General features: G+C 41.2%; 1 protein-coding gene across 2 annotated transcripts in view; it reads left to right on the top strand.

Moving 5' to 3' along the window:
- The first annotated feature begins 2957 nt into the window (after positions 1-2957).
- The window catches only part of LOC117250192 (uncharacterized), a 39481-nt gene continuing 18271 nt past the window's right edge, over positions 2958-24167 (top strand). The window contains exons 1-14 of one of the 2 annotated variants that reach the window (XM_033616265.2): positions 2958-3270; positions 3426-3580; positions 6225-6799; positions 8734-8754; positions 8842-8904; positions 12806-12859; positions 12997-13041; positions 13222-13248; positions 15306-15350; positions 15593-15637; positions 17070-17123; positions 18404-18472; positions 18581-18649; positions 19244-19312. In XM_033616265.2, the coding sequence (XP_033472156.1) occupies positions 3433-3580; positions 6225-6799; positions 8734-8754; positions 8842-8904; positions 12806-12859; positions 12997-13041; positions 13222-13248; positions 15306-15350; positions 15593-15637; positions 17070-17123; positions 18404-18472; positions 18581-18649; positions 19244-19312 (1284 nt within the window). In that variant the 5' untranslated portion in view covers positions 2958-3270; positions 3426-3432. The remainder of the gene's footprint in view (positions 3271-3425; positions 3581-6224; positions 6800-8733; positions 8755-8841; positions 8905-12805; positions 12860-12996; positions 13042-13221; positions 13249-15305; positions 15351-15592; positions 15638-17069; positions 17124-18403; positions 18473-18580; positions 18650-19243; positions 19313-24167) is intronic. The other variant, XM_033616267.2, reaches the window with a different exon arrangement.

Below are 24167 nucleotides of genomic sequence, written 5' to 3'. Positions count from 1 at the left end.
GATTTGCAGCTGCCCTATTTCAGCATACCATCACTTCATAGTCTGTGGTTTTCTATTTGTATAAGACATGTCATATTGAAATTCAGGGCTATGCTGTGTCCTAGATTTGCCATATATTGTGTATTATGCAACAAAACAAGTGTCGAAGCAATGAAAGTTTTATTCATATCTGTGAAGTAGCCAAAGCAGTGCATTTTAAAACTCTAAGGTCAGACAGCGTCCTCCTATTTCTCACTGCAAACTAGTCCCAAGCAGACACAATATTAGGATGACAGAAATAATTCCCATAAACCCTTTGCTTTGCTTCATCAGCTCTCCACGCGCAGCAAAAGGAGCTGAACACCAGATTTAAGGAGGTCCATCTTTCAGCGGGAACATTCTTGAGTGACAGCTCACCTTTCCTTGCTTTCAGTAATACAGTAGGCAATAAAAACACACGTCAACGTCATCCCTGTTGCAGAGTTATGTGATTCCAGTTCCAGCTTTTATGGCTGCAGACAGTCTCATGGGATGTTAAGGCTCCTCTGATCTAGGACTACATAGGAATTATAATAAGATTAGGGAGTTATGAGACTTTTCTTTGGTGCTGAAAAGGACACGCACCAGGTTTCAATAAAAACTGGACTGATTCTAAGGAGGAAGTGCGCTATTATAACCTTTCACGTCTGGCTTTGAAGACACCTCTGCCAGAAAAGAGACTTGTTTGTGTGCTAGAATCTGACTTTGAATGTAGACTTGAGTTGTATATAAAGGGTAGATCTCAGACCATTTTGATGATATCTGAACAAGATCTGATTGTAGACAAAAAGACAAACACCTGTCCTGTCAGAAAAGAATGAAATACGTATTTAGCTGTAAATGCTACAATGGCTCTACCCTTCGTACAGATGTACTTCTTTCTGACTCCTGGAAAAGTGTGTTTACACTAAATCATGCCAAGTGAAAGACTAACAAATCACTGCACTGGGTGTTGTCACAGATGAATCATGGTGCATTGCTCTTGCAAGGTGTGTTGCCTAAAGGTATAAATCACCTATCCAAACTTTTCCAGCTTTTCCAGGCCTCTGGGGGCACAATTAAAGCAAACATGAATAATACAGACTTTAAAGCAGCTATAAAAATGTTGTTTTATAACAACAATGGATTATATGATTATGTGTAATGTGAAAGGGGTCGCTTGAAGTGCAGCCCAGTCCCCAGAAGTAAATGTTGGCATTGTACTTTTCTGCAAACCACAATTATGTATTTTTTCTTAGGTATCATATTAATGTTTTGAAGTGAGGAAATATATGAGCAGGGCAGGCTGTTCTCATGACCTGTTGGTAGGTATACCTACACAAGGTTATGCACCACAATTTGTATATAACCCACATAATCTGGAAGGCTGTGGTCACATGACAAATGCGCTGACAGGAGTTAAAAAGAAAGGACCAAAACTCAGTGTAAGAAGATAGGTTGTGGTGGTGGATGGGCCAAAAAACACATAGCTTTCCCCCAGCAGATTGGTGTTTGTGTCCTGTGTGAAATCAAGTAAACTTATTTTAAGGTACATTGTCACAAACGTTCTTTTCCTAAACCTAATCTGCGTAAATTTGCAAGTACATAATGTCAGTCCTGGAACTTTAATTCGTTAGATTTCATATGAAGTGTTGAATATGCATTATCATCATACATACCATTGTATGAGGATAACATGACCTGGGATAGTGTCATGAAAAAGCTGTTGCTTTTTTACCAAGGCATCAACAGCTTGCTGGCTTGCATACTGCTAAATGCAACTAGATGCAGTAGGACAGTGGTTCCCAACTGGTCCAGCCATAGTGTCCACATTTCACAGTTTAATATTTCCAGAGGTATTGTTGTCAAGCTAGTTTGCTGTTTCTATTCATTAGCTGTCCATTATTTACTTCACTCTACAGCAGGAAACGTCACTTCAAAGTAAAAGCTCCAATTGGGAATGTGCTCTACTTCAAACTTAAAACATTCACGCTTCACTTGTGGTCCATTCAGAATGGACCCGTAACCCACTTTTGGACCACGACCCACCAGTTGGGAACCACTGCAGGAGGATATCCTGGTATTTTTGGCATACTGCATTTTGTGTACTATGGATTTGGCACACATTAAATCTTTTTCTGGCATACGAAATGGTATGGTAGTATGGGTATATAAACGCACACTATGTAACCTTTGCTAAACAGTGCACTGTGGCCCTAAGTGACCATTACAGTATCAGGGTATGGTCACACATGGGCAAAATTAAATCTTCTGTTCACTTCCATTTGATGCGAACAAAAGGGTTTATAAAAGCAAATTTGCACCTTTGCATCATGTAGAGTTCAACTTTGGTGACTGTGAACTCAAAAGCAATAAAGTTAGCTAACATGCACAGACATTGGCCACCATTAGCTACTTGTCATACCAGGCCAAGTGCAGCTGAGTGCACTGAATTGAGCATGTGTGTTTTATGGCTTATGAATTCAACTCTTCTAAAAGGATGATTCTGTTGTTTCCTTTTTCAGAAGTAAGATAATCCTGCTTTAATTTACTGAGCTTTTTGCCAATGAAGACTTAGTTAGAAACATTAGAGTCAGCCTCAGGAAAAACTTGTAATGTAAGGTTGCTAGCTTTGCAGAAATATTACCAAGGACATGACCTTGATGTGCTTATGGTAGCTACCCCACAACACATTGGCAAAAAACCCAATAAAGCCCTGTTTTGATTTTAACCAGCTGTCTCGAACAAATTGCTGTTATTCCCACGGGCTTTCCTTTTTGTCCGTTTTTGAAATAGCGTGGCTAACTAAATAAAAATGACAAATAAAATATTGGGGGAGGGGGGTGCACTCATTGCTCTGTCATGTTGAGGGATTTCTGAAGTGTCTGCCTCCCCAGGCACCCCTCCCACGCTCTCCCCTAAATGGGAGTGAGTGAGTTTAAAAAAGGGCTGGACTTCCCTTAATTTACTGCGAGCTTAGAATGGCTTGAGTCTCATGAGAACCAGAATACAGTCTAAACTTTTGGCAACGTACTACTGCTGCTGCTGCTGGTGCTGGTGCTGCTGGTGTCACCAAAAAGTGCCCACTTAACCCACAGACTCAACTTCTGCAACCCTGGACGAGGACAATCAGCTTGATGCTCAGGACATGGAAACAAACTAACTGTGAATGAAGAATATCTCCTTTTCAGTTTTTGCACTTTTTCTGAATTTCCTCACTGCCAGGATTGCTTTATAGAGCTGAACGCATTGGAGACCTAAGTCAGCAACATTGTGAGTTATGCATGCTTTATACCTGAGTCTCAAACACACATGCTTGTTAAAGCTTGTTCTCTGAGTGTGTGCAGTTTTTTTGGAAGGTACTGTATTAAAATGTGAGGACGTGTCTGGGTCTTTTTATCCATCTCTGTTTTCTCTTCATCTCTTAGGGAAGTCATGGTCCCCTCACTGCACTGGCTCCTGCTGCTGTGGGGACTTCAGGGTCTTTTGGCACAGGACTATGACGAAGACTATGAGGAAGTGGTGACAACGAAGAAGAAGAGCAAAGTAAATCCCTCCAATGCCATACCACAAAATGGCAAATGTAAGTCTAAAGTAGTCTCTTTACATTTTTCTGGGGGGCTGTCTTATTGGCTCTTTTCCACTGATGCTCTTACTTGGGAAAGTGGTGTGGAATTTGTGCAGGCAGGACATCTTTCACTTTTTCATCACAGGGAAAAAAAGGCTGCTGCCACAGGTAAAAAAAATAGAACATGATACTCAACAAGGACATCGCTGGAGGATGCAATCCACTTGGATTGATCATATCTCTCAGGCTTCTCAGAGCCATCCATCTCCTGTGTGACCGTTCAGTGCTCTGTTACCCAAATGTTTTATTCGCTCAGAATTCCGTTTCCCCAGGCACATTCTCTCTGTGACATATTTCCGTGAAGATTAATGTGATTTATCCTCAGCCTATATTAGATCTGTGACCTCCTTCCATTGCTGAAGGTTGGTGCTGCAAGTTGAGTTACTTTTATTTCCTCTTCAAAATTATATGTCACATTCATGAACTTATCACACTTTTCCTGAAAAGGCAAGAGCCTATAGAGCCTAAACAGTCAATAAATCACCTTTACCCTCTCTGAAGGCTCCGCAGATAAAGATTTCTCCCTGACTCATAAAATCCATTTGGCTGTAATCACTTGGATCTTTATATTTGGCTGGATATGAAAGTAAAAAATGATGTATCTTGATTGAAAAGGCCTGGGGAACCAACTTGGCAACGAGAGATACAGGCAAAATACCTCATGTGCAAGTAACTTGGTAATTTGTTAAGTCACAGGCTTGTTAAGAAGCCAAAACAGCTATCGTCTAATGATGAAATGCCAAGATTTACACACTCCTTCTAAAAAGCCATGCCAAGGCTAGCAGCTGCTCCCTATTTCTAGACTTTATGCTAAGCTAAGCTAACCAGCAGCTAGCTCTAGTTTCATATAGCATCCAGACTTGAGAGTCCTTGAGAGTACAGTTCTTTTCACTTAACTCTCACCATGAAAACAAGTGTATTTCCTTAAATGTCAAACTACATCTTCAAAGGGCATCTGCGTTCTTTTCTGGTGTTTTAAATGGAAACGCCATGGATGTGTAAAGAGAACGGGACACAGCATTGTAGGTGGGGCCCCGTTCATTCCTAAGAAAGTGGTTCAGTGGCACCAAAATTATCTGGATCGTCCGCATCATTGCGCCTGAGGCACAAGCGCACCAGAGACTTTGCAGACCAAGTGGCTACCTCCTGGTTTAGCTCTCTGCTAACTTGACAGGGACAGGGACCAAATTGATCTAATAATGCTTTGATGCTCAAAAATTCTATCCACTGATGTACAGATGCATTTATCCAATTGTAAGTATAGGAAAAAGTCCTTTGAGCCCCATGCCATCACAGCACCTTGAAGTTGTAGTTGCACAGTTCGTGTAACATTGTGTTACCAGCTCACCCTTTTTCCCCAGTTAGGCTGGTGGTGAATGTGCCATGAGTGCTTCGGTGTATGCGAGTGCTTCTTTCAGGGTGCCATGGTGAAGACACAGGCAGCAAATAGTGATGATAGCAGTAGAATTAAGTGTATAAATAAGCTCAAGGCTACTGTTAGACCCCAGGAGAAGGCAGAGTTTATTGTTTTGTGGTGAAGACTGCAATGAAGCCAGTGCTAGTGAACAGCACCTGAACGCCTCACCATCCTTCCTTCTGCAGAGTGACCCAGACCGCTAGCTAGTTACCGCCTGATAAAGAGCCAAGTTAAAATTAATGTTAATAAGCCTGTTCCCAACTATGGTTCGGAGCTGGTAAGCTGTCACTGAGAGAGAGAGGTAACAGTTAGCTTGAAAGTTTGACACACTTCCTGGAGGCCTGGGAAACGCCCACTCAGCTGTTAGCAAAAAGCAGTGACGTAGTTTAGTGCAGCAGGCACTGATAGTAATAATAAAAACTGAAAGGGGTTTCACCAAGGATTTTTTTTTTAAGGTTATTTTTTTGGGCTTTTTGCCTTTAATGCACAGGACAGAGTGAAATGGGGTGAGAAAGAGAGAGAGTGGGGGTTGACATGCAGCAAAGGGTTGCAAGCCAGAGTTGAACCTGCAACCGCTGCAGCCAGGCATCGCCTCTATACGTAGGGCGCCGGCACTATCCACTACACTCCTGACGCCCCACCAAGGATTTTTTGAAGTGGAGTTGTATGAGCTACTTATCCGGAGTCAGTGTATTATATTCACCATTTTACCTTGCCGTCAGACAGCTCTTTTCGATCACTCCCTACAGAGTCACCAGACTTGAAAAATCAGTAATTTTCCCTTCCAAAACATGGACGTTTCGGCTGTACCACTGCCTCAATCGGTTGGTTAGCTTCTGTGCCAGTTTGGGGGGTTAAAGGAATATAGCAAATTTGGAACACTGATTTCACACAATTCCCAAAGAAGGCAGAGTCACAAGATTTACATTAGGCAGACTAGTAGGTTCATCTGTTGCAACATCACCATACAGACATCTACGTCAGGTCATGTGGGAAAATATTTTGAGAATGGCTTGGGGAACATAGCATTTGGACACTAAAACATATGCACTTCAACCAAAATTTGAATGGACTGGAAAGCTCTACAATGATTAAAAAAAAGCAAACTAATAATAATGCAGCTGTCCTTTAAAACCTTCAATCCTCACTGTTAATAATTGGCTATCTCCTCTTCAATTTCAGCCCTCATTGATGAAGATTGCAGTTTGGAGTTAGCCTTTCTGATCGACAGCTCAGAGAGCGCCAAAGACAACCATGCCCAGGAGAAGCGCTTTGTCACAGATGTGATGGACCGACTGCAGAACCTCCGTCTGCAGACCGGCCGGGGCCTCAGCGCCCGGGCAGCTCTCCTTCAGTACAGCAGCCATGTCATCATAGAGCAGACCTTCAAACAGTGGAGGGGCATCGACGACTTCAAGGCCCGGATCACTCCCATTGTGTACATTGGTCATGGCACCTACACCACTTACGCCATCACCAACCTCACCCGTATTTACCTGGAGGAGTCGGATCTCAGGAGCATAAAGGTGGCCGTTCTGCTCTTTGACGGCATCTCGCACCCCAGGAACCCAGACATATTTTCAGCTGTGGCTGATGCCAAGAACCAGGGCGTCCGCTTCTTCACCATAGGCATCACACCTGAAGCCAATGAGGCCGCCAATATGGCTCAGTTGCGGCTGATTGCTAGCTCCCCAGCATCACGCTACCTTCACAACCTGCAGGACAGAGGCATTGTGGATAAATTCATCAAGGAGATTGTGAGTAAAAGATGCTATTATTCAGATGTGGTGAAGTTATAGTTGTCTACTCATTGTCAGCTTTTTAGTTTGTGCTATTATGCATGATTGTGTAGTTTCTGAAAAAAGCCAAAACAGTTTTTCCTCTTACAAATCAAAAACTAAAAGTATAAGCAGTTAAATGCACCCTTGGTCGCTTCATTACACACAGGAGTTCTTCTGCTACAGCCTTGTGTAGTCTGAAATGACCAGTAGCTTATGTTGGCCAATGAAAGTAAACTTTAATGAGATGTGGTTGTGTGATGCACATTACTGAGTCAGTTTGCTGAGCTGATGACCCGTCTTTCCTTGAGCTACTGTTGAACTTTGTTTCAGCTGTTTCTTTGTGCCCATATTGTTTCTTTGTTCAACAAAAGTTGCACTAGAATCCTCCAATTACAAAAATCACTTGCAAGATCATGTAAACTCCTCAAAGTCAGCTCTCTAATCACATTGTCATTAATCAGACTTGCATGTAATCACTCACCTATGTTTCTTCGGCACTTACATTTTGTGAAATTACATGCATGTTTGGTAGTTGTTTATTCTCAGTAATGGCAGGTTGGAGCTTCAAAAAGCCATCATGCAGAGTGACTTTTGCCAAATGAATCAAATGTTAGCATCTCCATGCACCCAATAAGCTCTTCCTCTGTGCCGTCCTCAACACCACCCACTGCTTTATTTCTTGCCTTATTGCATCCCTGATGTACACCTGCTACCTGCTGCCATAGTAACAGATCTGCTGTCATCACCAAGGTCATCACTGTAAGATTAAATTCACTCTGACATTCACTCTAAAACCAGCAGTTGGTCGAAAAAATCGCAAGCTCTGAAATTCTTCTTTGGCCATGCATGTGTTTGAAGGTAACTAAGACAGAGTTTGTCTGTACTTCCAGTTGTTTATCCTGACTTGAGTGATTGGGGTTACTATTTTCATAAACCGACCGTTGATTTCCACCAAGATAATTAGAACATGTGCTGCACAGCAACATCCTGCACTACCAGGCTGTTAGCTGTAACATATGCTCCGCATTAAAACTCTTTGTGGGAAAATCGGGGACAGTAATAGAGCAGGAGCCCTGCAAGAACATGCATGCACGCTACATCATTCAAGCAGCTCCTCAAACACCACTTCAAACTCAGGCTTGCTGTTGACACAGGTGGTACACATCCAAATATGATAAGGGAGAACTTTATAGAAAGCTGAAGCTCTGAGGCTCCTACAGCATTGAACCTGACAACCTGCAATTCTGCTTGCATGCAAGAGAAGCTAGTCCACAACCAGACTTTCATCTCGTTGCCCTGCACAGGCAGCATCTGTATGTCATAAGCATGTGCCTCCGTCTCAGCTGAGAAACTGTCTTTAATCTTTAGTGTCAGCATTCGAATGCATTGCTCCGACTGTCTGTGTTTTTCAGACACCCCTCCCAGACTACGGAAACATCCCCTGGATGTTAAGCAAGGCTATTTTACTGATCAATGCATGTGGTTTGCGTTTACTCTCGGTGGAATTTCGACCATTCTCCCTTGTGTAGAGAATGCGGTTAGCTTTGAAGAGAAAAGCAACCCGTGGGGTGAAAAACAGGGCTCTGGCAAGAAGTATCTGTTACAAGAGGAAATGCAGGATGTGAGTCCAGTCACAGAGTCAGGTGGAGGAGGGGTTGAGGGCCATTTGACAAGTTGAACCCAGGCCAGCTGTGAGCAAGTTTAATTGGGTGTTTGAGTAGCAGGTGTTTTTGGCTGCAGTCTAATCCTACAATGTCACTTTAAGACCAGAATTAAAAGTTTACCTCAGATTCAGAGTTCGGAAAGTTTTCTTAGATCTCTCTCAGTAAATGTTTGCCGGTGGGGTATAAATGAACCATATGGAGTAAGTCTGACAACATCTTGACATTCTTGTGTTTGTTGCTCCACAGACGTCGCTGGCGGATGAAGGGGTAAGTCTCGAGACTGCGGTCTTTCTGCACATCTCTTGATTTGTGTCCCTGGATGGCCCATCTGACGTTCTTTCACTGTGTTTGAAGTGTCCTCTGGCCCAGAGCACGTGTGCCTGTGAAAAGGGTGAGAGGGGAGCCCTCGGCCCTCCTGTAAGTATTCCTCCTACAGTCCAGTCACAGACATGGCATTTACATATGTGGTGTTCAAGATTCAGTCAGTAAATAAGTCAGAATGATTATTCATCCCTTATTATCTTAATGACAGTTTTTTAGGACTTTATTTAATATCATTATTAATCTCTATATACAGATTCTCAGCCAAACTCATGCCCCCTGCTTCTGAAGCTATCATGCTCAACAACTGCAACCAAATTTAGCCACTTAGCATCTGTTAGCACAGATCAAATGTCTACAGTGTCAGAGTTGTTCTTAATTAACTATCTAGCTGCAGTGTTAAATAAACAGAGCACACAGACACAAACCTGACGACATGTCCTTTTTAATCAGCTAATTAGCAGGAAAGGTTGGTAGCTTTTGCAGCCTTGGTGAGCTCAAGAGAGAGGTTTAGTGGACTGTTCATTTTTTAATACAATGTCTATCATGAAAGTAAAATAATGTCCAATAAATCTCTGTTACTATGAAAATAATGATTATGCAATTACAATAACATTTAGTTGAGTTTATTTCACAAATCGTTTTTTTACACATTACATTTTTATGATTATTTTATAATGCCATTTTCATCATGGCAGATGGTATTAGCACCCAGGTGTCCGCAGCCAACAAGTCCATTTATAGTGTGCTTGTGCATTTGAATAAGAACTTACATTATTTAGCATTGGCAACTTTTGACAGCTCATGGAACGAAGTTGGTGAACTTTAAACTTTCTGTCCTGATACATTTTCCAGACATAAAGACTTAGAATAAGTCTTGTGTTTTATTTTTGACTAAATAATGCACACTTATAATTTAAAAATACTCTGAGGTCACCACAAGGAAAAAACAAAGCTGCATACTAAAAACTGATAATAATAAATCAGCTAAGTTTGAAATTGTGAAGCTAACATTCACTTATATGTCTCCTACGTAAAAGTCCTGTATTTTACCCATTCATCCACCACATCTTCCTCCCTGTATGGATTGTGTCACTCTTTATACTCCGTCACCTGACTTTCTGGCAGTAGAATTGGGATTTTTTTCTCGTAAATTTAACACTTATCCAGAATGTCCAAGACTGGCTAATTCTAGCCCTAACCACGACCTCTTTGCCCTACGCCTAACCGTCTCGAACCAGCATGCGCGTGGATCCTTAATAATGCGTCATAAGGAATGGTGTTTAGCTATAGCTGATTAGCAGCAGTGTGACTCTTCTCACCCAGGTGCACTCTGTTTCATTTATTGAACTCTTTGGGGTTTCATATTGGCCCTCCTCTGCTACAAACATACAAAGAGATTAAGTCTGTGTTTTTGAAAAACACATGTTTTCCTCTGATGCCTCTAAATTACTCCTAAACTGGCTCCTTATGAAGCGCTGTAGAGGACAACACAGCTGACAAAGGCACCCTTAATGCTAACAGGCTGCATAATTGCAAGGTTTTGGAGGTTTTAGTAAATTGTGCAGTTTTGCGAAGCTCTGTTTCCCTGCAGCAGTGAGAGTAAAGCAAATACCTTACATTCCTCTTACAGTTTATTGAGAACAGGCTGAAACAGATATATACATGGGAAATCAGTAGAATCATGTCTGTTGAAAGAACCCAGCCACTTGGGATTGTCTGAGGACACATGCTTGGTGGATAAGATGTTACATGCATGACTTTCTTTGCCTGCCAAAGCTGTGTCGTGATGTGAAACCTTCTTTTATTACACGGAGAAGGTCAGCCACAATTAGAAGTAGTGGTTTTGCTTTGATGTATTTTCACAGGATGAGAACAGAGTAATTACCCCCTTAAACTTAATGCTCCGAACAAAAGCTGTTTCACATCACTGGTAACAGGCGCACACTGGAGGAAGCAGTGTGTGCAGACAAAGACATACAGACAGGGAGATAGTTGGAAGATAAGAACATGCACAGTCCATAACACACATGCATGAAAACAGAGAGAAGAGCCAGACTGTTGTTTGGGTGAGTCCTCTCTCACACACACACACAGACACACAGATGCAGACAACTTGAAGTCCTCTCTGACTCATCTGCTCCCAGACTCAATGGCCTTTATCCATGCTGCACTTCAAACATGTTGCTGCCATGAGGCCTATATAGGTCAACAAAAAGAGCTCTCACATGGCTTATTGCAGAACAAAAGGCAGCCAATAAGGCTATTCTTAAAGCTACATTCTGATTTACAGCTATTGTTAAAGAAGCCTATCTATTGTAGAACAACAAATCACCGCCAAATTTGAAGTAATATACACTTGTTTGCTTTCTTGCAAGAGTTAAGTGAGAAAATTTCTACCACTCTCATGTCTGCACGCTAAATATGAAGCTACATCCAGCAGCCAGTTAGCCTAGCTTAGCATAAAGACTGGAAATGGTGCGAAACAGCTATGTTAGCTTTGTCCAGGTAACCAAATCCGCGTGTTACCACCTCAAAGTCTTACCACTCAAACGTTTTCTTGTTTAGCTAGAGCCAGGCTACCTGTTTCCCTCTGCTTCCAGTCTTTATGCTAAGCTAACTAGCTGCAGGCTGTAGCCATAGCAGACATGAGAGTATGTTACTGATCTTCTCATCTGACTCTCAACAAAAACACAAATGTCTTGCATTATAGTTTTTTCTTGTTATCAGTCAGAGAAATGATTAATATCTAGTTAACCTTTAGAATAGGGCTGGCAGGGATGATGTAACATTTTTCCTGTCATCATGAGCCAAGCCTCATGGTTAGGTATTTTTCACATAGTAGCATTTAATTAGTAAAAGGGTTGGTCTGCGTTTTCCCCCATGTTTTTCAAGTGGAAACTCAGCCATGAGCAAAAAGTGTTTTGACGTAGGTTACAACACGTAGGTTCCCTCCCCTCCTTCACCCACCTCAGACACACCATTCGCTTACAGTGTAAGCATAGAGAGTGAGGAAAATGTTAACTTGGAATATTTGAGTTTAGAGGTGGAAGATGATGCAGTTTAATTATTATAGCCTACTGCTGTGGACGCCATGTTAGTTTGGTTTCAAAAGTCACACAATAACATAAACTAACTAACCAGTCAGAGACAGTGGGAGACCAGCAACTTGTTTTTTGCAAGGTAAAACTATTGTTTCCCTCAAAGACGTCTGGTGGCGTTAGCCTGAAATAAGGGCCACCTAAAAAGTATCAATATCAGTTAATTGTATGATATATTAAGAATATTTTACCACTTTATATTGCTGTCAGACAAGCCTTTTCAGCAGGAAACTGAGGCCGATTTATTACACTCTTCAAATCCACCAGACTCCATAGACATAAATAGTAATTGTACCTCACCGCACATGAGAAATGCTGGTCTACCACCCACTCAATCGTTTAGTTTGTTTGTGTTGTGTGACTTCGGAGCCAAGCTAACATGGCGTCCACAGCAGTATGTGGATTTATATGTAGCAGCAACATAGTGCAGAAACCAACATATTGTCACGTTGGCACTAAAAAATATGTATTTAGACCAAAATTTGAATTTTTGGATTTGAATGCATAAGGAACTCTAGTGGGAAGCCACAAAATAATATCAAAACCTCAAAAAAAAGACAAAATAATGGAGCCGCCTTTTAACTTGCACCACTTTATTGACCCTCATTTTCAGTATCCACTTAATACTTTTTTGCATTTCTATTCTGTCATTGTTCAGATGACGCCTGTTAATATTTAGCTCTTAATTATAAAATGAAATATATCCTGCAGCTTTTTTTTTTATCATGTGGTCTTTTCAATGCATCCAGCAAGTCAACTAGTGAGTGATGCTTACCTTTAAAAGATTTTATATGTATACTATTATTGAAATTAATTCTATTAAAGGGGTTACTAAATATTATTAAGTTATGAGTTGATTTTTCTGCCTAATGGTGCCTTCGTGACTTTCTCTTTAGGGCAAAAAGGGGCGTCCTGGAGATGATGGAAGCCCCGGCACAAAAGGACAGAAGGTGCTGCACACTTATTGAACCATTAATTGTTGTTGTTTTAAATCAAACTGCATATTACAACCAGATCAAAAATATTGTTGGTACAAACCAGGATGGTTGCCTTTCCTAGTAAAACCTTACATTCCTCTATCCCTCAGGGTGAGGGTGGGCTCAGTGGTCTTCCAGGTCGGGAAGGAGCAGAGGTGAGTATCTTAAATTTAGATCAAGTCAAGATTCACAAATGTGGATAAAATCTATAAGATTTGTTTCATTTTCACATCAGTCATTGTTCTAAAAGGACGCTCTGTTCTTCAGTCTGTGTGGCAGTGTTTTGGTCGTTGCCCGTCTCCTCCTTACTTAACAAGTCTGTTTTGTACACACAGGGAAAAGCGGGATACAAAGGAGAGAAGGTATTGTATGGATTCTTCTGTAGAGTCTCTCCATATGCCCCCATGGTTTGTCGAAGTATCGGGTTCCCACGCCTGTGGAAAATCTGCAACAATGAGAGAGACTGAAGAATTACAGTCAGGTCCATAATTATTTGGACAATGATACAGTTGTCATCATTTTGGCTCTGTACACCACCACAGTGGGTTTTAAATGAAACAATGAATACCTGCTTAAAGTGCAGACTCTCAGCTTTCATTTAAGGCTTTTTTCAAAAATGTAGTATGAACCGTGTAGGAATGACAACCATTTCTTCACACAGTCCCCCAACTTTAAGGGCTCATAAGTATTTGGACAAACTAACATAATCATCAATTAAACAGTCAGTTTTAATACTTGGTTGCAAATCCTTTACAGTCAATGACTGCCTCAAGTGTTGGACACATAGACATCACCAGATGCTGGGTTTCTTCCCTGGTGATGCTCTGCCAGCCCTTTACTGCAGCCGTCTGCACTTCCTGCTTGTGTTTTGGGTGTTTTGCCCTCAGTTTTGGCTTCAGCAAGAGAAACGCATGCTCAATTGGATTCAGGTCAGATGATATGACTTGGCCATTGCAGAACATTCCACTTCTTTGCCTTAAAAATGTCTTTGGTTGCTTTTGCAGTATGCTTCAGGTCATTGTCCAACTGCACTGTGAAGCATCGTCCAATGAGTTTTGAAGCATTTAGTTGAATCTGAGCAGATAATGGTGCCCCAAACACTTCAGCTTTCATCCTGCTGCTCTTGTAAGCAAGACAAGACTTCACTAGAATAAATACAGAGGGTTTATCACAAGATGCAAACCAATGGTTAGCCTTAAAAATGGAAGGCCAGATTAGAGTTTGTCAAAAACCATCTAAAAAGCCTGTACAGTTGTGGAACAGCATACTATGGACAGATAAAACAAAGATCAACTACCAGAATGATGGGAAGACAAGAGAAGGAAGAAGGGAAGGAACTGCTCATGATCCAAAGCACACCACCTCATCAGTGAAGCATGGTGGAGGTACTGTTATGTCATGGCCATGTATGGCTGCCAGTGGAACTGGTTCTCTTGTATTTATTGATGATGTGACTGCTGAGAAGAGCAGCAGGATGAAAGCTGAAGTGTTTGGGGCACCATTATCTGCTCAGATTCAACCAAATGCTTCAAAACCCATTGGACGATGCTTCACAATGCAGATGGACATTGACCTGAAGCATACTGCAAAAGCAACCAAAGACATTTTTAAGGCAAAGAAGTGGAATGTTCTGCAACGGCCAAGTCATATCATCTGACCTGAATCCAACTGAGCATGCGTTTCTCTTGCTGAAGCCAAAACTGAGGGCAAAACACCCAAAACACAAGCAGGAAGTGCAGACGGCTGCAGTAAAGGGCTGGCAGAGCATCACCAGGGAAGAAACCCAGCATCTGGTGATGTCTATGTGTCCAACACTTGAGGCAGTCATTGACTGTAAAGGATTTGCAACCAAGTATTAAAACTGACTGTTTAATTGATGATTATGTTAGTTTGTCCAAATACTTATGAGCCCTTAAAGTTGGGGGACTGTGTGAAGAAATGGTTGTCATTCCTACACGGTTCATACTACATTTTTGAAAAAAGCCTTAAATGAAAGCTGAGAGTCTGCACTTTAAGCAGGTATTCATTGTTTCATTTAAAACCCATTGTGGTGGTGTACAGAGCCAAAAATGATGACAACTGTATCATTGTCCAAATAATTATGGACCTGACTGTATGTTTTCCAGACCTGAAAGGGAGCGTACACAGAAAAGACTTTGGAAATATCATGGCATTTTGTTCCCCTTTTTTTTCATCCGTGTTTAATGTCAAGCCTGTCTGCAAGTATCTCTAGTTACTTTTCTGTTAAAGGAATTTAATTACGTAAATCCCATGTCATTAGCAGTTGTAAAGCAGCTCCTGGCTGGAATATTAAAACCCATTATTCTGAGATCAATTGCACTCTGTGTAATAAACCTGAAATTATACAAAATGATGCGATGCTAAAGACTTCACTAAACTGCTGTTTCCTGTTTTACAGGGAGAGAGAGGGGAGTGTGGTACACCTGGAATAAAGGGAGACAGAGTATGTTGCCTTTTAAACTATTAAAATATATAGTACATTGTGTTTTTTGTCATTGTTTTAGTGATACAGTCAAGTATAAGAGTACAGTCTGAGTAGAATTACTGACCTTTATAAAGAGGTGTATAGTTTTGTTTTATTGTAATAACATACTTTACCACTTTATGATTAAATCAAACACAACCCATTTAAGATCAAAGTATTGTTTATGACACCATTTTAAACAACTCCTATTCTTTTTCCAGGGTCCTGAAGGTACCATTGGTCCAAGAGGAAATCGTGGCCTGCAGGTGAAATGTACCATTCTTTCTGTCATAAAATAACCTACAGTTGACCCTTTGCTAAACCCCATTCCTTCGAAAGTTTTCAAAACACCTGTCAATCTATCCATACTAGCATGACCCATGTGCATTTTACAACCAGAAATATGGGAGATTCACCACTCAAAAAATTCTGCTAATTTCTTTAAACAGCGGGTCTTTAAATTAAGTTATGTAACACTGTCTAGGGTAGCCATTAACATTGGTCTAAACTCTGATATACTAACGTTAGCATCTTAGCTCCCACATTTTTCTAACATAACTTGGAACCCCACAAAATAACACAGTAAGCTAATGGTGTGCTCCTTTGACTTGAAGTTACACCAAATTACTACAACAAGTAGTAAGCTTGTTAGACAGGTATGCTAGCAGTAACTGCTTATGTTAGGGCAGACTTTATGCTCTTGAGTATTTGGTTTTGGAGGAGTTCAAAGGACACCACCACCCTCCATACTATTAAGTGACTAAGTATAGTTCAAACTACAGACGAATCTGGTGAAGTTTGAGGGCAGCCTGTCTTAAAAAATGTACAATTATGTAACATTACCTTAGACAACATCAGGAAGAACCTGTGAAGTTGTCAGCTGCTCCAACATTAGTGTTGAATTTCAAAAAAACTGACATGAGCTAAAATAGCACTTCTTAGCTAACATAGCTAATGCTATTGTCGCATGGCTGTGGTGGTCCCACAGAATAAATGAACTTGTGGTGTAACGTGAGATGTAACATCAGTTGCTCTAACTAGGGCAACCCAATGACGACAAAGTAAACACCATTCGAGCAGCATCACAAACAGATGCTGACAGATGGCAGCTGTTGAAAGCACAAACAGATCATTTAGGTGTCCTCATAAAAGCTTTCACTTTTACTTCAATCAGTTTGCAACACATCACACTCATCTGTGCTTATTATCTGCACCAGCCATTCATGCATTTTACGAGGGGTGGACACGAACGCATTTGGCTGAAAGTCACTGGATACCTTGGTAATTCGTTAAATCAAAGCACCAGCAGCCCAATGTGTAGTAGGAGTGAAGTTTTTAATGTCCACATTTTATGCCACAGCATGTCATCAGGTAAGATAATGTAGAAAATCTACAACTGTCATTGCTGCCGTCATCGTCAGCAGGTGGCAGTAGACAATGTCAGTACCGCAATGTATAGCCCCAAGCACACTGCTTCAACATACAGAGGAATTCAAAGTTTGACATGCCTAGGTACGATTGCTTAGCTATGATCCAACAATCACTGATCAGAGGTGAGGGGGTCTGGCATACAGTCAACTATGCCATTTTCAGTTCATCTATGTGATGTTCAGGGTCTGTCTGATCCTTCATAATCTGCAATAACTTTTACTTTGCAAAGCCCCAAGTCTAATTTGCACACACTTGTTCCCAAATCAGGGTGCGCTTGGCCCACCTGGCGATATCGGACCTGAAGGTGCAATGGGTAAAAAAGTAAGTATTCCTCAGTCTTGATGCTTCTCTCTCTGACATTCATGAACCAAACCTCTGAAATCTGGGAAGTGTTTAACTACAAAAGGAAACTAAGAAACACGTAAATCAAACTCTTTCCTCCCTCTGACTGGTCCTTCCTTTATACTTGAGTGACCTCACTTTTTGCCAAAGACCGGCGTTTCCTTTTCTCCAAAACCAGATGCATATCTGAAGCATTCTGGGTTTGTGTGTTGGGGCCATAAACTCTTTTCCAGTCTGGTTTTAATAAGTCTCTTTCATAGTTGTATAAATAGGGCGTCCATGTCAGCGGTTTCATCAGCATAAAGATAATGAAAAAAGTTGTTACCTGTGGAGTGGCAGAGGTGAAAAATAAAATGTGTTGCTGCATGTGGAAGAACATAAAGTGAGAAAACACGTGACATAATAAAGTGTTCTCTCTATTCCTGGGAGTAAGATTACACTCACGAAGCTGACATTTAAAATGCGTTTAGATTAAATCAATTTATCACGGGCATAAATAACATCACAAATGTCAAGTAGCCCTACAAACTGATGGGGTGGCCATACATTTGAACACTTGTTTGTGAGTTATGATCCATCACCAATAGAACATTTGAAACTGCTCTAAAGTAGCTCATCTGTTATTACCTTGTCAGCCTATTTGTGTGTTAGTACTTTCTCAGCCCTCTCTCTGGTGTTATAGCTGCCAATTCTGCAACGAGACCTCACTCCCCACCAAGTGTTCCCTCCTTAATTATTTTGGAAGAATGTTCATGTTGATTGTCTGGCTGTCATTCTATATCACCTAAATGGCAGACTAATGTCTGGCTTTAAACATTGTCCCAACCTGCCTGAAAGGGCAAGGGAAACGGAAAAAAAAAGTGCCGGTATGCGCCTGCTAACATTTCCACTCCCTTTTCCCGACTCTCGCGTGCCCTCCTGCTGCACACCATAGCTGTGATTTATGGCCTCTGAGTGAATAATTGCATTCTTTACTAATAAAGTCTTGACTTAAGGTATGAAGAGACCCTGTAGTACATGTCTAAACCCCCTTTAAAATAGTTTAATATAAGAGGTAGGAAAATCAGTGTGTGTTCGTGTGGAGTGGCAGGAACTAGATCAGCATGTTGGTTTTGGTCATCGGCCAACCTGGACAGCTCAACTGATGTCCAATCATGTCAGAATGAGGCCTTGGACTCAGTAATCAGACAAACAAAGCCATGTGTTTGTGCATCTGTTTGTGTATTTGCACATGTCTGTCCCTGCCTGTCTTTTTATAGGGGGAAAGGGGACTTCCTGGGCCACCTGGAATCCAAGGGGAAACAGGGATTGGCCTTCCGGGACCCAAGGTAAAGTTTGACACCCTATTGTTCTGGAAAACGAAGTCACGAGAACATAATTATCCACCTGTGTCTCACCCTGTTTGTATACTCATCTTATTCCCACACACTCCACAGGGTGATGTTGGCTACCAGGGGCCAACAGGGCCTCCTGGTCCTCTAGGAATTGGCGAGCCTGGACCACCGGTGAGTAGGCCAGATGGGGCCACTGAAAATCTTTGGATGCCACTTAAAAACCAAAATCCATAACTGAATGTCAGGACTTTGATTATGCTGTTGAAGTATATAGGCTGACTGAAATCTATGTCAACTATGTAGAGTTGAGGACAAGCCTTCTCCAGTTTAGGGGAGACTCGTGGGTATCCATAGAACGCTTTTTAATTCAGATATCTTGAGCTGAGAGTTCAAGGGCCTTAAAAATGGCCATGTCAGTTGTTACATCATCAAAATTAAGCCTCAATTTGGAGCGTTATTTAGCCCTCTTCCCCAACAAGCGATGCCGACATGGTTGGTACCAATGGATGTCTTAGGTTGTCTAGTTTTACAAGATATCCCTACCTTTGTGCTTGCTTAAAACATGAGCCCACCACAGCCTCTTAAAGACAATAATGTCAGCCGCCAATTGTTTTTGCCAAGGGGAGCCAGTGGGGGTCAGCAATTGCATCTAACGCTATGTTACTGCTGTAGTTAATAATCACTTTTCATTTGGCAGTCAATTGTCACAGAGGTTATTTTTTTATGATCCTCCAGTAGTCATTAACGTCGTCTTGTTTTACTCAGGGGCCTCAAGGGCCACAGGGAGTCCAAGGAGAGAGAGGACCAATAGGAGAGGGTCTCCCTGGACCAAAGGTGAGTCAGTGTCTTTTATGTCTCAGGCTGTTGGGGCTCACAGTTTTCCCTGGGAGGCTCAAGCACTCAAAGCAGTTAAAAGCTTTGAACCCTCTTGACCCCATTTCATGCATTCACCTTCAATCCACCCACCTGCCCCGTCTGGCATCCAGATTCCAGGGAGTAATGACAGGAAATTGACAGCGTGTATGGTTATAAGAGATGATAACACAACACAGAAGTTCCATAAGTTCATATACAGCATACAGTGAAACAAGGCTCTCATTACCTCATCGTATGTTCCGACCCATTGATTCTCCACTAGAGGACATGAGAACATGCCGGTGCAGAGCGGCAGATGCAGTGATGATTCGGGAAAATAGCCAGGACACCTCTCGACGTGACAGAGAGAGTGACTCACTGAGAGAGGAAAAAATGAGCCTGTTCCTGTGTCTGTCTCCCCTCAGGATGTGCAGACACACATACACACGCACAAACACACATACCGTCTCTCATACGTACTCACACAGGTGCACATACGCTCGTAAGACAAAGGTTCGACAGGTTCCTTTCCACAGTTAATTACATTTTCTTTTCTTTTGTGACTTCTTCATTGCTCTCTGTTTTTTTAACATATTCTCTTAGTGAGATGCAGCTTCCATTCTCCAATTCTAATATAATTAAAAAAAAAAAAAAATAATGATATTTATTTGTATAGCACTTATCTAAACAAGGTTACAAAGTGCTTCACAAAGTGCATAGAAATAATAAAACAAAACAATACAAAGGAAATAAAACAAAAGTTACAAATCACAAAAGTACAAGTCAGGCATTAAAAGGAAAAGCTTTCCTATAAAAATACGTTTTAAGCAGTGATTTAAAAACCCATTTCCTCAGGCAAACCAGCCTTGATCTAGGGACAACTAGTGAGGGTAGGCTTGAGGATCTCAGATCACGACTTGGAGCATAGGTAGTCAGAACCTCAGCTAGGTAACTTGGCACTAAACCATGGTGATCTTTAAAAGTTATTTGAAGAATTTATATAATCACAAACATCCTTAAAATGTACAACGTTTAGGCCTGAAATATAAGGCTCTAAGTTAAATGACAAATATAATGTGGAAAATCCAAATAATTTGAGACCCTCTCTTTATCTAGATGGTTTTTTTATTTTCAGACCACAGTTACAGAATCAAAATATATGAATTCATCAAAATACTGTGAAACAACAAAATTACCAAAATAATTGTTGGCATTGTACATTTCTGCAAACCACAGATGTTACATTTCTATGTTAATATGTAGCAGCTATGTTGACCTTTACATTTCTTCACATTTCAACAGCACTGTGGTTAACGTGGTTAGGTTTAGGCATAAAACCACTCTGTTAGGGTTAGGACAGGTCATGTTTTGGCTTTGGGGGACGCTATCCCAGCTGGCAATTCAGCAATGTCTCTATAAAAAGCAATCACTTTTCACAGCACTACAGCATGATAAAAAACAGCAGGTTGCTACAATATACATGTTTCGTGCCTAAAAAGCTGCTGGAAACACAGTGAAGGTTCATGACAAGACACTCACATTTGGTGCTTAAAAAAAACACTGGAAAAATCGCGACTTGTTGCTACAAAACACTCGTTTGGTGCCAAAGAAGGTGCTAAAAAGCAGCTGGAAAAGTAAAGACAGGTCACTACGAAACAACCACATTTGATGCCCAAAAACACAGCAAGGACTTGCTAAATCACAACCAGTTTTGATGTTTGTTCATGTCCAAAGGTGGTCAGCAGTGGTCTGCAGCTTGGCAAGTGTCTCAATTAGATGTCACACCTTCCACCATCCCCTCCACCTCTCAATAACACTTGAAAAACACGGATATGGTTCGTAGGAAAGATTAAATGGGTCGCAAAACTCTTTTAACATCAGTCTAGGTAGAATACTGTGGTTCTTTGTTTTGTGTACTTTAAGTTCTTATTTATTTAGTTACTTCTTTTAGTGTAAGCAGTAGGTTGACTTTTTCTTATATCTTCCACTTGTGGTTTTTGAGCAAACCAGAGCTGGAATGTGTTTACTGTCATATACCAAATGAATCAGTATAACTGAAACATGGGGTTTGCTCAAGACTTAATTTGTACCCAGGGCCCATGGTCATGATGATCCAGCCCTGTTACAACGAGAAGACTTTGACTAATTACCTCACCTTTCCTAAAACTTTGTCAGTGTTAATTTTACTCCAAATGTATAAAATCCCCCATCACAGTTCATTTAATGCTTCCTAATTTATCAACAGCAGTATCTGAGTTCATTTAACACTGAGATATTTTTGAACGTCTCCCCCAAAGCCATATCACCGCCATAAGAGAACCAACGGCTCATCAAATTGTAACTAAACCCTTTGTTGTGTTGATAAATGCAGACAGTTAAGTGTGATTAAGTTATTGGAATGTCTTTAGATAATAGCAAATGTAATTACTTTTTGGAAATGTGGCAGCACAGATTGGCTTTACATCAGAAGGTGCAATAACTTTAAGTCAGGTGAGAATCATACTTTTTCCACCTCCCTCTACGTTCATCGAATTTATCATTTGTCGACTCTCTTCTTCCATGGTAAGAGCTAGTTTTCACCTCTGAACAGGAGGCAGTGTATCTCGCACCCTGAGATGAGCCTCAGGGGTGCTGTTTTTTTTCCTCGACAGGAGATTTGACCGCGGACTCACAGGTGCCGTTTTTGTTCTTGAGTCTTCACATGACGTGTTTCGACAAGCTCCAGATTCGCAGGAGCTCAGCAGCAATATTACCCTTTTCCCACATCATTAGCACCTCGACTTGTGTGCCAAAATGAGAGATCACAATGTTATTACAATAAATCTATACTTCTAAACGTTGCCATGCAAATGCAGCATTACTGTGCTAATCAATGTATTTCAGTGTCTGTCACTGTATTTCTGTTGTCCTTGGATGACCTTAGACGACAGGGAAATGTTCTCAGAGGACTTCTCTGCAGAGTCATACACAGCCGGACGTTAGGCTGCACTCTTTTCATAGTACTTACTGTCAACTTGGATTACTGCTCTAATCCCTCACTGTTTCTATTCCTGCTTTTTCTGAGTTTTAATACTTATAGATTCTCTCTAGACACATTTTAAGAGATGTAAGATACTCTTTCTCTTCATAAACTGGCTGGCAACCCTGACTCTAACCACTGAGACAAGGTTAAAAGCACACCTACTCTTTCTCCCCCTGTACAAAATGAAAAAAATTGAGATGCCATTTCTGTTGGACCAGTTATGCACAATTAGCACTTTACATAGTACTAAGAGTGGCGTGCCAATGAGCCCTGTGTTCCCACACCCCTGTGTTCAATTAACCCCATGTTTCCTCAGCCCTATGTTCCCTCGTCCCTGTGTTCCCTCAGGTCTGTGTTCCCTTAACCCTGTATTTCCTTAGTGATAGGTTCTCTCAGCCCAATGTTCCTTTAGCTCTGTGTAACTTTAGCACTATGTTCCATTTACCCTATGTTTTCACAGTCCTGTGTTCTCACAGCCTTATGTTCCCTTAACCCTATGTTTTCACAGTCCTGTGTTCTCACAGCCTTATGTTCCCTTAACCCTATGTTTTCACAGTCCTTTGTTCTCATAGCTTTATGTTCCCTCAACCCTATGTCCCATCAGCCCTGTTTCGTTAACCCTGCGTTTCCACAGCCCTATGTTCTCACAGCCCTATGTTCCCTCACTTAACCCTACGTTTCCTTGACTCTATGTTCCCACAGTCCTATGTTCCCTAAACCCTATGTTCCCACAGTCCTACATTCCCTCAGACTTATGCTCCCTTGGTCCTGTCTTCCAATAGTCCTAGAGTGTACAGTGCTGACCCTGTACACTCCAGATTTGAAATTAGAAGAAAAAGAAAATGGATAAGACATTTTTCATCACACAAATGCTAAGCTTATTTTGTTTGGTGTGATCAATAGCTTGCTGTGGCTAATGTTAGCAAATTTTCAATAGTTATTGCTGTATAATAGAATTATGAGGCCAATTCACTGACTAGATAATTAATCTCCCTACTTGTGCTGTGTATTATCATCCTGCATGTGTTACATAGTTGTCACATGTTTATATATTTATATGGTCTTGTTTTAAAAGAAGCCACGCTGAGTCTAGCCATGCGTGTTTCACAGTCTCATATTGGAAGCATACTGCAACTGTCTTATAAAACTTTTACTGAACTGGCTGGAAACACCTCAGTGACCGTAGAAACATCGTGTTTTCAGAAATATTGAACTGAACTCATTCTAACAATGGTAATGTGGTGTCTCAGCCTAGTCTCACCCCCAGGTCATCAAATACTGATTCTTTGTCGATCCCTTCAGTGTTTGATACTCATGCACAAGTCTTCCTTTTGCATCTGTATGAGACACACCTGGCTTTCAACCAAATCTTAGGTAAATCCAGCAGCTGCAATATTAGACGCTCAGAGCAACCGCTATAAAGAATGACAGAATCTGCACAGGGAGGTGGTCGGGGTGGATGAACAGGTCAAACACATACAGGACTTTTAACCAGGAGACTGCTGATTGTGTTCTGTGCAAAACCAAATGTCAGTGTAGCGTTGTTTAAACATAGCATTACCCAAGTTATGTCTTAACGTCACATCACCTATTAACGCCATCTAACGCTATGTCTAAACCTAACACTGTAACACACATTTTAAGCCAAAACATGGTGGATGTGACAAAGCGTCAGTATTTAATGACCTGGGAATGAGACCTAGTTGCATGTCTGCACCGAACTTGACAAGAAGGGCTGCGACTTTGGACACAAACTGTGTACACTGTGCAATACACCCCAAAAGTAACATCTGAAAATAGTGTTAGCATGCT

The sequence above is a fragment of the Epinephelus lanceolatus genome, chromosome 24, assembly GCF_041903045.1.
Source record: "Epinephelus lanceolatus isolate andai-2023 chromosome 24, ASM4190304v1, whole genome shotgun sequence".
Taxonomy (NCBI): domain Eukaryota; kingdom Metazoa; phylum Chordata; class Actinopteri; order Perciformes; family Serranidae; genus Epinephelus; species Epinephelus lanceolatus.
This window is presented reverse-complemented; position numbering and strand designations above follow the sequence as displayed.